Here is a 16,686-nt window from a genome sequence, read left to right on the forward strand (position 1 = left end):
GAAAGGTGTGTTGCTAAAATGTTTAAAATAAATATCCTTAAATGGACATATAGTTGGCCAGATTCTGATCTCAGTGACACTGACTTAAGTGGTGTTACTTGTCCATTTCACTTATATAGTTGTGATCAGAGGGAGGGAAGGATGGCCTTTTGTTAGGGCACTGACCAGGGACATGGAAGACCTGAGTTCAAGTCCCTGATCTGCAGCAGACTTCCTGTGTGACCTTGGGCAAGTCACTCACCCTACTCAGTTTCCCATCAGTAAAATGGGCATTGGCTTGAGGTGGCTGGCAATCTAGGTATCAAAGCCAAGAAACTGACAGAATATGGCCCTGTCCAGCCTTTCCATTGGAAACAGGAGAGGAGTTGAGCTGTATAACAGGTGAGATATGTACAGTTTGATAAAAACAGTAGTAGTTTAAAAAAAAAATCTGTGCTGATAGTTCATATCTCTTGCTGAGTCCCATACCACATGCCACTGTCTGGGATCTATCATGCTCTTGTAATCCATTTGAAGGTGGGTTGGAGAGCAGATTTTTTTGTATGTGTTATTGCAACATAAATTCATGATGTCAAACTGGCTTTACTAATGAGAAAAATGAGGGCCACTAGCTGAAAAAATGTATTAAAGTGAACAGTTCCCCTTTCATTTTCCTCAGCAGTAAGCCAAACACTTGTCTTGCGTCTGGAAAAAAAAAAAGTGATTTTTTTTTTAAAGCTTTGAGCCTCCTTTCTTTCTTGTTTTTTGTTGTTGTTGTTGTTTGCTTGTTTTTTAGTGTTCTTGCTTGAACTTCCTGGATGTCTGTAGAAGCAAAGGTGGGAAACAGCACATGAGCACCAAACAGTGACAGGGTTGGCTCCCAAGACTTCCTGCTACTGCGCATTACTGCTGGATTGCTGTGGAAATGAATGGAGAACAGCAGCATGATGCAGGTAGTACCACTGATGAGCCCAGGGCTAGAGGCTCTCTCTGCACAGACATTTTACAGCCAAGCTGAATAGGATCAGCAAATGAGTGCAAATGTTTTCAGTAAAAGTGCGTGACACTAATTTTTGTGTATAAGGGAGTAGCTTCACATTGCAATTACTATGGGATAAATTCCAATTTCCTTGCACATATTCAGTAGTGCCTTACTCCCCAAATAGTATCAAGGAAACAATGATCTGGCCCTATGTTAAGAAATGATATTTTAAAAAGTGAGCTTTTTCTTTGCATTGTAAATATGGGCTATTCACACATGTTGCTTCCATTTAGAACAGAGAAGTCTTATTTGGGGGTGGGAGAGTGAAAAGGGCAGAGCAATTATGATAAAAAATATTTTGTACACTTAAAACATGCTGCAGATATAAACTAAGTCTCCTGATACCCTTGTGAAGTAAGTCAAAATGATTTCATGTTTACTCTTATATAAGCTGAACTACAAAAGTTGAGTGGTATGCTTCAGTCACTCACGATTCTCCTTCAAACTTCTCCTCAAAACTGCCCTCTGCCATGATGCCTACCAAAAAAAAAACAAAAAAAACTTGACAACAGTTAGGCCACTGGTGTGCTGAGATCATTGTCTATCACACAGACTATTATTGTCTCGTTTCCTTGTACTCCTCCATCTGTCTATACCCATCTGTTGTCTCTTGTCTTGTACTGAGGCTGTGTCTACACCAGTGATGCCCAGCCTTATTACACAGGAGGGCCACACAAACCTAAGCACAACCTTGTATGGGCCAAACAGATTCTACATATTTTAATAAGATTTAAAGTCACCTGTATTGATAGTATATTTTAAGTTTTATCTTGTTTTGTATGTGTATGCGTAGCCCTCCCACTTTTAAAAGTGTTGGAGCCTTAACTCCCCCATTCTGGCACCCTTGACCAGGACCATCCTTTTCCTCTGTCTTTGTACATTACCTGGCACCAATGGCTGGTCCTTAACTAGGGCTTCTAGGAACTATATTAATACAAATAAAATAATAAGAGCTTTGGGTAGTCTTTAATTTTGATTTCTGGTCCCATAGTCAAACCACTGGACCAGGTTACCTTCCAAATTTCACTTTGCCTCAAGGAAAAGTACCAAAGAAAATATTTCCCCTCTACCATTGCTATTGTAGTTTCCTACATTGCTTTAGGAAAGTATAATTACTGTTACTGCTACTGTAGCAGTGCAAAAAAATGACTACATACAATGCATGCAAAAACGTTTTACCTGACCATGAAATATGATCTCTGAGAAATAATCACAGATAGACAGCCTGCTGCTAACCTTGTTCCCTTTGAAGTATACTTAGATGAACAAAAAAGAGCAACAGAGAGGTGGGATAAGTGTTACCCAGCATATACAAACCAGTTTTACAGTAGCAGCCAAAGATTTCTAAAGCACTTGCATAAACAGGTATCGTGCAAAAAAGAAAGGGTAAAAATAGTTATCTGACTCTGAAAAGATCATAACAAATGTTAAGGCTGTACAGAGGTTAAAAACTCATGTCTGTGCATTAAGGCACATACTGGATTTTTATTTTGCCAAAAAAAGGTAAGTGTCATTAGCCTCTGATACTTACGGAATGTCTGTAAACATTTCATTGTTTCTTGAATCTTCTGTCTTTCCATTCACCATAGCTCAACTGCAAATATTCTAAATTCAAGGTGTTACTTAGTTGTGATTTTTGTCTGAATCACATAGTATTGTTTTGAATACAGTAAGCATGTGAGAATTTCTGGCATGAATTTCAAATTGAGTTTCCATGAATACTGTCATATGCAACTTTTGAAATTCACTTTAAATGAACACTTTTGCTCACAAAATAAATACACGAGATGCAAACATGGTCACATAGTCAAAGTAAATTTATTTAAAATTTAAAGAGAGGTTTATTTTTGCATTATTTATTCACCTCTATTTACTTGAGAATTACAATTGTATTTACCTTTTTTGAAAAATATAGACAGAATATAGTGAATTAATACCTGTCAGGTCCTTCCTTCAGTCACTTGTTGTTGTAAAAGGCATTTCTACCTTAGTCCTCTCTTCAGAAGTGTTAACAAAATAGTTAATTGAAAATCTTCACCCTCACAAAAAAACCAAATAATTAACAAGATGTGCTAACCTCAGTTCAATCACACTGCTTTTAGTCACACCCTCGTCCCCTTACTGCACTCATAGCACACTGAGTTTGTTTATAAACTGTAGGCTGCTACAATATAAATATACGTTTTGACAGATTTTTATTGGGACTTCCCCCTTCCCCCCCCCCATCTTCTCCTTTGACTGATTTAATTTTTCTTGTGTATGACTTTTAAATTGCTTTCTCCTTTACCTCTCCTCCTTTAAGGTAACTGAAAATAGCCTCTGTCCTATTTTCTTTCCTGCCAACTCTTTCCCAGTGTGAGAATGTGGACTGTTATCAGAGAGATGGGATGCTTTCCCATGCCACAGGAGGAAAAGACAATGCCTACTCTTGTCACTTTCGGTCTTTCAGCTACCAGAATCCCAACCTGACTTCACTTAATTATGGCCTAACTAATTATATTGATCAAGGAGACTAACCATAGTTACAACCAGGTTGAAAAACCTGGTGGTTAGAACTTGGTTTCAGACTGAGAGAGTCTGAAGTTAGCCTTAATTTCACTTCTTGCACACTGTAGTATGATGTACTTAACTCTCTCCGTCTGACAGTCTTCTAACTAACCCACATTAATTATGCATGACAGTTATTGGCCACGAGAATTAACATGGGGCAAAGGTCCAGATTTAAAGCAGAGCACCTGTAGTTGAACTTGTTCCTTGATAAGACTTGAATGAAACTCTAGTGTGTCATTTCACCATCTTCTTCACATAGTAACAGTGTCAAGTGGTGGAATTCAATATCCCTGTGTTCCTGTTGTATCACAGGATGGATAGTCAAACAGATGGCAGAATTAATGCGGAAACATTTGATACTGAAGACAGCACTAATGCAAATAGTTCTGGGTAGTAAGTGATATACAATAGTACTATGCTGGTTTGACACTACTAATCCACACACATAATTTGGCCACAAAAAAGCTGTCTTTTCCCCACTTTTTTCTAATTCCTGAAATTTAGGCTCTAAAACCAGTTAGGCATTACAATGCTGAGCACAGCCATGCCTAAATACTTTTTAAAAAACTGGGCCTTTCTGATTTATCAGTTTTCACAGTTGGTATCACTCATTAGTACAAATAAATAAGATTCTATTGTATTGTCTGAATTCAAACTGATTAGTACATTAAATAATAAACTCACAAGACACATCTGAAATGCAAATTGAGTTCAACTGGTCTTATATGCACCAACTGACTAGATCAAAATATACAATTTAAATGGGGCCCTACTCAGTCATAACTACCTTACCAAAAAATAAAACAGCAACTGAATGCTGACATTTGACGGTTTCCTGTTATCTTAAGCCTTCATAGTGGGACAGACTTCAGCCAAACTTACTAAATACAGTAGAACCTCAAAGATACGTCACAGACTGACCGGTCAATTGGACACTAATAAGCAATCAAGGAGCAGAAGAGACAAAAAGAAAGCAAATACTGTACTGTACATGTATTGCATCTTAGAGGTAGGCACATCTGGGCTGCCTGTTACCACCCTTACCACCCCCCACTCCCATGCATGGGACAGCCACTTACAGCTAGGAGGTGAAGACACTGATGCTGCCAGCCCATGGCAGCTGGAGCCAGCCGAGCAGGAGCAGCGCGGGGGTCTGCACGGCTTTCATCCCCTCCCCTGGCTAGGAGGGAGACAAGCTTGCAAACTCGGTCTGACCTCCGGGAAAGAAGCTGCCTGCAAGGGAGCTGCCAGTGGTGAGGAGGGAGCTGCTGGCCTGGAGTGTCAGGAGCTGGAGCCTGAACTGTGCTTTGTTCAGAGTTACAAACATTTCATAGTTACAGACAACCTCTATTCCCGAGGTGTCCGTAACTCTGAGGTTCTACTGTATTTCTGAATTCTCTGAAATTGAATGCAGAAATTAAGACATTTGTTCACTGAATATATTCATGCATAATGTATCAATCAATGGGGGAGAATGAAATTGTTACCTTTCTCCCCATTTAACATAATGCAGCATTTTAGTGTGGGGACATTACTCAGTAAGCTTTTCATGTTTCTTATTCACCCAGTAACAGCTACAGTAAATTAATTGGAAACTTCAGCACTGTAGAAAGACATGGGTACAAGGCAGACAGATTTGTCACATGATGCACTAGAGTTTAAAGCATTACAACACTGAGGGTTTAGTTATGAAAATTGGAGGGAAAGTCTTAAACTCACTTCCACAAAAGTGAGAGTAAAAGTTTGTAATTTCTTTCCAAAGTTCACTTTCAGTAATTTATTGTGCTTGTTATGCTTTGCTGAAAATAGTGATTTATATAATGTAGAAGATAATAGCTTCTGGTTTTCTACTACAGGTGTGATGAGTGAATAGCTCATATGCAGCTTAGAGCAGACAATGTATATTAACGAAGTAAAAATAGACACATCTCTCAGTTCCAGTTCATTCAGAACTGTTTCTGACAGCACTGTAATAGTGGGTATATGATACCTAGAAAAGCAGGCAAACACTGCTTCTTTTCTGGAGTTCCTTGTAGTGATTAGGTAGCAACATAAACTAATTGACCCTTTCAGTGTGTTAAGTGACCTCTGCCTCTTCTAAGGAGCTTAACTGCCCCTTAGACAGTGATCTGCTGATCATCATTATATAAGACTTTGGTGCTGTAAGCAGCTCAGCAGTGAGTTTAGTGTGGCTGCATATTCTCAAAATCCATCTAGTATTCCTATGTTTAACCACTTTACTTTCAATCAGTTTGTTTTAGGGCTGTCTTCAAATGGGAGCCATTACCTACAGGTTTCAACCAGTGCCTTCAAAATAAGGACCCATTTGTGACAAATCAGGAAATTCCTGGGTTGTTTTTTAATAAATATTTTGCAGACCTCTGTTTAGTTATGAAGGGTTACTTGGCTATGTATTGAAATCAAAGGAGGCTGTAAATGGGGAAATTCATAGGCAAGCATCAGGCAACCTCCAGTACACATCTTCCATTCAGATAACAGTGGCTGGGCCACTGAAGGGGAAGAAACTGACTCCATCCAGGCTAGTTTTACTCTTTCCCAAGGCTGTCTGGGGTCAAAGGGAATTCTAAACTCTCAAAGACCCTGGGAAAGGGAAGGATTTTGGGTGAGCTCGGAGATGCTAGCCACTGTGTCAATGAAGAGCTGACAGGAAGAAAAAGTCACACAGGGAGACAGACTTAGATGCAATGGGCAGATGCTGTCTGCTTCCCCCAGCTATTCATGCTTTGTACCTTTTGAGGAATTAATAAATAATGCTTTGTTTTGTAGATATTGTTTCTGTATCACTGCAAATTTATGCTCTCATAGCCTCCTTCAGGGAAACTCATACAGGTACCAAAACTGAGTTGGACCTATGTTATAATATGGTTGGTAATCAGGTGTAGCCCAGAGATCCAGTCTGAGTAGTTGGTGCCCCTTGGTTCCACCCAAAATGGGGTGTAGGAAGCCAGGCCTGTCACCTAAAAGTTCATCCAGTAACCATGACCCCATTTCCCCACTGAGTTCATATTCAGTATCTGAGTATTTTGAACTCTAAAACTTCTCAAGGCCAATATGACCAGCTTATGATTATTTCCATTATCAAAATCAGATTGAGAGTAGATTCCTTTGGCGCAGGTATTGCCATCAACAAATAAGTGCAATCAACAAATGAGACATGCTTTTGTAAACCTTGAAGGAAATTCCACTAGCAATGTAGAATACCTACCACTAAAGTGCTTTAAAACAAAGGATCACCCTTTCAACATCTCCCTTAACACTATTACTCTGTTCAGAAAAAAGGAACCTCCGAGTTAGACTGAAGACTTTATTGTTCTATTCTTTGTGTTTTTTACATAAAGAATTTCAAGTTTTCCATTTTGGACAAACCTATGCCTTTTTATGTTTGAATGAACAAAAATTGCTTAAGAAGTGAATCTGTTTTGGCTTTCAGGGCAGAAAGGTGTGATAAGATGATGATGTAAATGGATTAGATAAGATGGTTTTAAAATCTTACTATTTCATCACTTGTAGGACAAGTGGCTTTCTCCACCCAACCCACTCTGTCTGCAAGAGTGTTTATTACCTGTCTTAAAAGGGCTGAATGTGTGGAAATGCTTAATGCTATACAACCCTCTAAATAAGCTTAATGAGCCCCACCTAGAATTTACCAAACAAGTAATATTTGTTATAACAATTAAGTACTAAATGATATTTCTTCATGTGCATTTAGTTTACAAACTAGATATAAAATTTCCTGATGTTTTTAGTTACTTTATAAAATGCAGCCAGGGTATTCAGTTTATATAATCAGCTATAAAACTGGAGATGGGAAGGTCCTACTTACTGTATTAGTCATCTTGTCATTCCTTTACCAGTGCAGTGTTTGTTACAAGTACTCAAGTGTCTCTTGCCCATTCTAGTTTTAAAATGCTTCCAGCAATGGGACTTCCCTGCTTCTCTGAAGATGCTGTTCCATTGTCAAACAGACTTCATGACTAGGCAGTGTTTCCTGTGACTCATCTTGAATGGTGTATCAAGCTGTACTCCCTTGAAATCACTCTAATTCCTTTCTTCTCTGTCCTTGGTGTTGACACACTTACGTTTCCTTGGTGCCTCTCCCTTCCCTTACCCTCTTCAGCCACTGTTTACTCAATCAGTATTCATTTCAGTCTTCTAATCTTTCCTTTCAAGACCATTCATCTCTTGTCTTGGTACCTTCTGAATACTCCCTAACTTGACATCATTAAGGCTGGATGTATGTAGAATTCTGTCTCGTTCTAAGTGCCTGCATCAGTATGAACTCTCCTTTGCCAAAGATGTGAACAGCTTGTATACCAACAAAACACTCCGGATCTTCCTTTGCAGGAGGCATACCACTGTTGTTGTTTGCGGTGTTGCAACTGTTAATGTCAGAGAGACAAGGTGGGTGAGGTAGTATCTTTCATTGGATCAACTTCTGTTGATGAGAGAGGCAAACTCTTGAGCTTATATAGCTCTTTAGGTCAGTTCTGTGTAAGCTTGAAAGCTTGTCTCAGAAGTTGGTCTGATAAAAGATATTCCCTCACCCACCTTGTCTCTGAGGTATACCAAACAGTCCAAAGTGAAGGACGCTTTTAGTTGAGGGCTTGTCTACACTCAGGAAAATTAAGCTAGATTTACTAATGCTGTGGATTTAAAGTCCCTCTCATTCGGAACAAAAAGTGGCCTTAGTTTGCAAAGAATGCTTGTTGTTTCCTGTTTTAGTGCTGCAGCTATGCTGGAGCCAGCTCGCTCCATGTACTCTACACTGAACCCTTCCATGTCTGCTCTTATACCCTAGACAAATTTAGACAGTTGGACTAGGACAGGGGTGGGCAAACATTTTGGCCTGAGGGCTGCATCTGGGTGGGGAAATTGCTTGCAGGCCGATGAATGTAGGGCTGGGGCAGGAGGTTGGGGTGCGGGATGGAGTGTGTGCAGAAGGGGCTCCGGGCAAGAGTTTGGGGCAGAGGAGGGGTGCGTGGTGTATGAGGGTGCTCAGGGAAGGGGGTTGGGGTGCAGGAGGGGGTGCACAGTGCAGGAGGGGGCTCAGGGAAATGGTGCAGGGTGTGGCAGGGGGTTGGGGTGCAGGCAGGGGGCACAGGGTTGGGGTGCAGGGTATGGCTGGGGGCTCAAGGCAGGGGGCTGGGGTGCAGGAGGGGTGTGGGGTGCAGGAGGGGGCTCAGGACAGGGAGTTGGGGGGCGTGCCTACAGGAGGGGTTTGGGCTCTGGCCCAGCGTTGTTTACCTGGAGCGGCTCGGGGGTGGTAGCAGCCCACTCTGGGGCCAGGGCATGCTGCCTCCTGCACCCGTGCCGCTCAGGGAGGTGGCTGGCATCATGCAGCCCCTGGGGGAGGGGAGGGGCGGGGCGGGGCAGAGGGCTTCGTGCGCTGCTCTTGCCTTTGGGTACCTCCCCCAAAGCTCCAATTGGCTGCGGTTCCCCGTTCCCATTTACATCTGGCGCTATTGTGATTACTGCTTTCAAACTGCTACATATTTCTAAAGCACCAACAACAGTTTACAGACAGAAAAAACAAGTGAGAGTTTGCAAAAAAAGTGTGTACATGTAATTTGATTCTGGGCTGCGTGCACAAGCCCTCATGGGGAGCTCTCTGCCCTTGCCTGTGGGTTCCCCCCACCCCGAAGGTCCCATTGGCCTGAAACGGGGAACCGCGGCCCCTGGGAGCTTCGGGGGAGGTACCCACAGACAAGGGCAGCGCATGAAGCCCTCTGCCCCTACCTCTCCGAGGGGCCGCAGGGACGTGGTGCTGGCTGCTTCCCTGAGCGAGGCGGGGCCCATGGCACCACTGGGGTGGCAATCCTGCTGGCCGTAGTTTGCCCACCCGTGCACTAGGGTCATTCATGTGGATCAAAGGTCCAACCACCCAACGGTCTTTCAGGATTCTGTTAGGTATTGCGATACTGCTTCACTAATGTCCCATGGAAAGGGCCTGTAGCCTCCTTGCCACATGAGGGCTTATGCACGCAGCCCAGAATCAAATTACATGTACACACTTTTTTTGCAAACTCTCATCTGGTTTTTCTGTCTGTAAAATGTTGTTGGTGCTTTAGAAATGTGTAGTAGTTTGAAAGCAGTAATCACAATAGTGCCAGATGTAAATGTAACTCCATAAATGAATGAATATCAATGTTTTGGGTTATTTCCTTCTCCAGGCTTTTTTATGGCGTGAGGCTCTTTTATGTTCTCGGTATTTTTATCTAGAGATGACTTAAATATACCCATTAATTGAAGGAAAAAGAGTAATTACCATTTTATTATTTGCCCAGCTCCAATATAATTTTTCAATCCATTTGAAAACCTGTTGTCCTTGTTAGTGTTGATAAATGATGCCTTTTTGCCTAAATTCCCAATCACTGATAAAGATGTAACACCAAGCCCTGGAGCATTTCACAGTTTGCTTTACCTGTTGGCTTCTGTATCATTCTCCAGCTACTTTTCAGTCCATCTGACAGTGCTCATATGAAAGCCCATGACTGAATCTCTGCCAGATTAGATTTCATTGCAGCACCTCATCAGAAGCTTTGTAAAGTCCAGTTGCAGAGTGTCTACTGCAGTCCCTTTTCTTATTAGTATTTGTGATACAAAAATCAAGCTTCTTTAGAATCCCTTTAATTTTCTCCTGGTATCTCCTCCGTTTGTAAGCTTGCCTAGAAAATTGCTAGCAGATCAGTACGTTTATTAGCTAATTAAATAGACCTTTTACCAGTTTCTCTATAAATCCACACCTGCTGCTACTGATTCCCTTGCAATTTATAGGTAACTTTTCACGGGCACAGACTTGTCATTTGATCTTTCCACTAATGCATTCACAATAGAAACTGTGTTAAAAAGTGTTGGATGAAGAGGAACCAAAATATATATTTAGTTTGGTGATTAAAGCAGTAAATCAAGTAACATACTCTGAGAGGTACTACATCCATGTCAGATACTAGACTGAGGTTGTTTGTTCTATTCTAGATGCTGGGTCTGGAGTGGAAGAAGCAGAATTCAATTGGGATGAGTATCTAGAAGACACTGGAGCAACTGCAGCCCCGCATGGATCTTTTAAACATGTAAGAGTTCTTTGTTTCTCAGCTCCCTCCTTCTTTGCCTTTTTTCTTTCCTGTATCCTGAATGTATAGGGTTTCTTTGAGTTCGCACGCCTGCAAAGCTGTCTTGCCAATGGAAGACTTGTTGATCACATACATTTGAGAGCAGTGGAGAATGCATTTTTTTGCTGGTCTTTGGATTTTCCTGTCTCCTTGGTTATCAGGAGGTGACCTCATTTCCAGTTGGTAGTAATGGAATGATCTAGAGTCTCTTGAGCACTTCACTATTAACTCTGGATCTCAGCACCTTCTGTGATAGTGTTGATCTGCCCAGTCCCTTTATTTCCCTATACAGTGTGCCAGTGAACTTTGCTGTGAGAACTTGCTCTAAGGGAGCTGTATTCTGGAAAGTAGGAGCTGAAGTTCTTGGCATGCAAAGTATTTGAAACTGACCCAAGTGTGCTCTGAAGGGGAAAATTGCATGATGGACTGCAAAGAAATTGGCAGAAAATATTACTTGAATTATGTTGTGCTTTACAAACACTCTCTCGATTACAGTAAAGAGTCTCTTAGGGCATAGGGCTCCGGGGCAGTGTGGAGTGGGAGGGGATGCCTGGGTTCCCCCCTGACTTCCTGAGTGGTGGTGAGTAAATCATTTACAACAGATCCCCAGTATGTGATGTGGTTACATTGTGCCACATCATTGCTGGTGTATGATGATAATTGCTGAGGTGTAGAGCCTGTGTATCTGGCCCTGGGTGGGGCATCATTGCAGGTGTAGAGACTCCTATGCTAGCCAGCCACCCCCTGCTGCCAGCACAGGAGACTTAATTAGAAGAAAGTCTCTCCTTCCTCCCCATGCTATTCCATGATCTGTCTGCAATTTTGGGCCCTTAGGCATTTCCCATAACTTAGAGCAGTCCTTAGGTTGTTCCTCAGGACTGGCCCTACACAGAGCTGGCCTGGAATTAGGGAAGTGCAGATGGAGAGCTTTATGTGGCCTTTTCACTTAATGCCCTTCTCCCTCCTTTGTGCTGTGTGGTTTGTGGCCAGAGGCCAAGGATCTGACCCTTAATCTCTACTCCTGTTTCCTCACCTATAAAATAAGGATATTTACCTGCTTACTAAGATTGTTGAGACTCCATGAATAAAGCTGGTCAAAAAGCAAGGGAAACTTTAATTAAAAGTTTGCAGAATTCCACCCACTCCTGTTTGTTCAAAATTTTGTTAAAATTTTGACAACTTTTGATCAGCTATATTCATGGATGTTCACAAAGTCCTTTGAAACCTCAAGATAGGTTGATAACTGCTGCAGAAGTGTGAAACGCTAGAAAACTTTTTAAAATTCAGAACATGCTTTCTCTTAATTTTTTCTTTTTATATACAGTAAAGTTTTTTAGCCTTTGCAAAGTCTATTCCATGCATTTTGGAAAATAATACTTATCAAGTAGATCACTGAGTAAGAGCTCAGGTATCCAGCCTCCGAAAATGTGAACTATTAATTTTAATTTCTAGCATGTTAGGGTTATAGCATGAACTGAGCTTATTGAGAGTTACAGTACTGATTCAATCCAAGTTTGAAGAGCACATTTTCTGTTGGACTGAACTTGATAAGGAATCAGGCCCTTGGTACTCTGACAGTTACTGAAAGTGGATTGCTGTAATGCTCCTGAGGTACATCCTATCTATTTGATCTTTGTTATGGGATTCAGTATTTTAACTGGGTGATCTTTGATGTCAAGAGTCAGTGTAGGGTTGAGTCAGTAAATGTAGCAACTTTGTTATGTTGACCGTACGTGCATCTTGGTATTCATTAATGAGTTCATTAATGCAAGCATTCATCAGTATGCTTGTAACATTTTATTAAGGCCATGGTTATGATTCAAACTTCTGCCAGCATATCAGTGTTTGTCAGGGGTATGAAGAGGTGTGATCTCTGACCAACATAGCTGTGCTGACAAAAACCCCTGATGGAACTGCAGTTATACCAGCAAAACTGCCCTTTTCTAGCATAGCATATTTTGCTGTGGGGGGGAGGGTGGGTTCTGGAATAAGCTATACTGGGAAAAGCAGTGTTTTGCTGGTATAAGTTGTGTCCTCACTATGAACACATTGCAGGTATAGTATTGATTTACTGGCAAAACACTCCTAGTTTAGATATGGTCTAAAGTGTCTTCTAATTCTACTTCCCACTTCATCAGTGTAAACAGTGGGTGACCTGTTGTTGCCAAGATAATGTCTTGACCCAAGTAAGTAACATTGTCATGTAAGTTAACCGAAGACAAGCTTAACCAGACTCTCTATTAAACAACTTGTATTACAACTGAATTCAGACTGTTAATACAGTAGTTCTGTGAACTTACTTTCTTTTACACTTGTTGATAGACTTTTACCACTGCCTTCTAGAACAGTTCTTTTGCTTTATAAAACATTGTGCATTAAAAAAAAAAACATGGGTAGGATGAGAGACAAGATGAATAAGGTAATATCTTTTAGGATAACAGTTCAGCCACACAAAAATGATATTTATAAAACACAAACGAGACTAACAAGTGTTATATACTCAAATAATTGAAACAAGAGGATTAAACCCCCCTGCCCCCCCACACACACACAAACACACACACCTTGTTCAGAGCTCCATTGTATAGGTATAAGAAGCTTAGGAGAGGTTGAATAAAATTTGCTGTAATTATCTTTTCTAAATTGGCCATTTAAACGTGTAGCACTCTGGCTATATCTTAAAAGCTGTCACATCTTCATAATGATGAACTTTCAAAATCCTTTTTTCCCCCAAACCAATGTTTTGAGTCAGATTTTTCTCACCAGTTGTACATATGGGTAGGTAGTCTGTGGCTGGTAAATAGTTCCTCTTTTATCACCTTTGTATTAAAGTTTGTTGAACTTTGAAAATATTAATAGTTCACAAATCACCTCAAGAGGCAGCAAAATGTGTGCCTGGGTGCACCCAAATGTGTATCCATCCACCAAAAATTTTCAGATATAGGTGGTTTAAAATTAAATACCCAAGTGGCCTGCTTTTCAGAAGTGCTGAGTACTCACATCTCCCATTGACATCAGTTGCAGCTGCAATTATCTCCTTCTGAATAAGGCTGCCTGTATAAATGCCTAACTGAAGCATGGAAACTTTGCCCAGAGTGAAATTCAGGCAGAACGGAATTTGCAGGGGACTTTTTAAAACATTTGTGATTTCTAATTTTTATTAGTAGAAATTTATTTTTGTGTATGTAGTTCGTGATACAGCATGGCCAGAAGGCAGCAGGAGAGTGATATAGGAGAGAGATGTAAGCCCCAGGATGAGGAGAAGCCTTATTCCCTGTAGAGGGAAGAAAGGTTACTATAGATTAATTAAAAGCACCTGAAGCCAATTAGAGCACCTGAAACCAGTCACCTGATTAAAAACCCCCTGCTTCAATCAGCCAGGGGAAGGAGTCTGAGCAGAGAGCAGTTTAGAGGAGTTGAAGTAGAGGAGAGTTTGGAGAAGTGCCGTGGCTGGCTAGAAGACCAAGACCCTAAGTAAAGAGACACGCAGCTTGTGCAGAGAGAGGGCAGGAAACCCCACAGCTGAAGATCAGGAGAGGGAAGTAGCCCAGGGGAAGGAAGCACTAATTCAAGTGGTTTGTCACTATCCCTAGGGCCCCTGGGCTGGGACCCGGAGTTGAGGGCGGGCCCGGGCCCTCCCTTTCCACTACCCTTCTTTGGGTTACTAGTGGGACAGTAGACACCCTAGTTCAGGGGCAGAAAAGTGTGCCCTGAACCTCCCCCCTCCCCGTCACAAGAAGAGGAAGCGCGGGACCCATCATAATTGTGCCGGCAATTTGCCTCACGTGGTGTCAGGAGTGGGATCTCCACGCTGGGGACTTAAATCAGGGTTAGCCAAAACCATCCCGTCCCCAAGATGGACGACGTGGTCAAGGCTTTAATACAAGCCGCTGCGGCCCAGCTGGAGGCTACCCGACTCCAAGCAACCACCCAACAGAAGGCGACTCAGGTGAAGAAGGAGACTAATCGGCTGTTGATGAATCAGGCTGCCCAGGACCGAGCTCTGCTATAGGAGCTGGCAAACCAGATGAAGGCCCTTATGGAGCGGAACCACAATTGCGATGGGACCTGGACTATATGGGCCAGCCACTGCCTACAGAAAATGACACAGGAGGATGATGTGGAGGCATATCTCCTGGCATTTGAGAGAACAGCCCTGCGGGAGGCCTGGCCCCAAGATCAGTGGTCTAGTATCCTCGCCCCATTCTTGTGTAGAGAGGCCCAGAAGGTCGTCTACAATATGTCTGCAGAGACTGCGGAAGATTACCCCCAGCTGAAGGCAGAGATCCTGGCCAGATCCGGAGTAACTACGACGTTGCGAGCCCAAAGGTTTCATGAATGGCAGTATACAGAGGACAAGGCACCCCGATCGCAATTGTTTGACCTGATCCACCTGACCCAGAAATGGCTGAGCCCTGAGGCCCTCAGCTCTGAGAAAATGATGGAGCTCCTGGTACTGGACCGGTATATGAGGGGGCTACCACCAGGCCTCCAGGCTTGGGTTGGCCAGAATGACCCCTCTACTTACGAGGAGTTGGTCTGCCTCGTGGAAAGACAGCTGGCAGCCCATGAACTGTTCCAGACCCCAGGGGGTGAGACACGGCAAACCAGGAAGCCAGCCCCAAACCCAAGGCCCCGGATTGTCGAGAACTACAGAAGAACCATAACTGGGAGGAAAGACACTGAGGAATGGCCCGAGGCCAAGAAGGGACCTGGGGGTTTGGGAAGAGAGGGCTGGGGGGGCCGACCAAATAGCCCCAGGCAGAGGGCGACAACCGGGATAAGGGGTCGGTGTTACGAGTGTGGGGAATTGGGGAATATAGTAGCCCAATGCTCCAACAGGGAAGAGCCTATGCAGTGCAATCTGTGGGATCCTGGGGAACAATGTGGCCTATCGGCCTGGAAGGGGTCACAGTGACCTCACATGGATATACAAGGTCAGTAAAAATGAATGGTATTGCAACCATAGCATTAGTAGATTCCGGGAGTGCTGGCACGCTGGTCTCGGGGAAGTTGGTGGCTAACCCAGGCCAAAACCACAGGGGTAACGTGCGTTCATGGCAACGTAAATTTCTACCCCACAATCCCAGTACGGATTGAGATCCAGGGAAACACTACCAGGATAACTGCAGGGGTGGTCCCTAGGCTCCCCTACCTGGTCTTAATTGGTAGGGACTTCCCCAGGTTTGAGAACTTACTCCCCCCAGTAGAGCCAGGGGAGGGTAGCAACCCCCATGCTGACACAGATGCACCTACAGATAGCCTCACCCAAATTTTTGCTGAATTTGCCCCAGAGCTATTTTCATCCCCCAGGAAACCCCGAAAGTCTAGGCAGGAAAAGAGGGCAGATAAAAGGGCTAGGGACCAGGATTCCAGCAGAGAACCAGAAAGTCTCCCTTGTTGGTAAGCGAACCCGTTGAGGAGGCCAGGAGACAATTCAGGCCAGTGAGGACTCAGAGGCAGTTCCTAGCCCAAGTAGGGACAACCCAAGGGGCGGAGTAGAAATAGGTCCCATGGAATTAGGTCAGATCGGTGCCTCATGTGGGAATTTCAGGCAGGACCAAGCCAATGACCCACTATATGCGAATGTGAGGGAGGAGGTAGTGGAAGTAAATGGTGTACCCATGGAAGGAAAGACCAAAGGCCCAAGGCTGTATTATGTGATCAAACATGATCTGTTGTACCGAATAGTGCAAATACAAAGGGAAGAAGTAGAGCAGTTCTTAGTCCCACAGAAACACACAAGGGCAGTACTAGAGTTAGCTCACAGTCATTTATTTGGGGAACATCTAGGAGTAGAGAAGACACTGGATAGAGTCCTAAGAAATGTTTTACTGGCCAGGAATACGCACGGAGGTCCAACGCTATTGTACCTCCTGCCCGGAATGCCAGTTGCATAGCCCCCCACCGCACTTGCAGGCCCCATTGGTACCTTTGCCTATTATTGAAGTCCCTTTTGAAAGGATAGCCATTGACCTAGTGGGC

The 16,686-nt window shown here is 43.1% G+C and overlaps 1 protein-coding gene across 2 annotated transcripts in view; it reads left to right on the forward strand.

Moving 5' to 3' along the window:
• SFMBT1 (Scm like with four mbt domains 1) overlaps positions 1-16,686 on the forward strand; it is a 142,920-nt gene that overhangs the window by 78,969 nt on the left and 47,265 nt on the right. For both annotated transcript variants that reach the window (XM_084635383.1, XM_084635382.1), the window contains 2 exons: positions 776-932; positions 10,568-10,662. In XM_084635383.1, the coding sequence (XP_084491509.1) occupies positions 905-932; positions 10,568-10,662 (123 nt within the window). In that variant the 5' untranslated portion in view covers positions 776-904. The remainder of the gene's footprint in view (positions 1-775; positions 933-10,567; positions 10,663-16,686) is intronic.

The sequence above is a fragment of the Lepidochelys olivacea genome, assembly GCF_965140295.1.
Source record: "Lepidochelys olivacea isolate rLepOli2 genome assembly, chromosome: 7".
NCBI classification, from domain to species: Eukaryota; Metazoa; Chordata; order Testudines; family Cheloniidae; genus Lepidochelys; species Lepidochelys olivacea.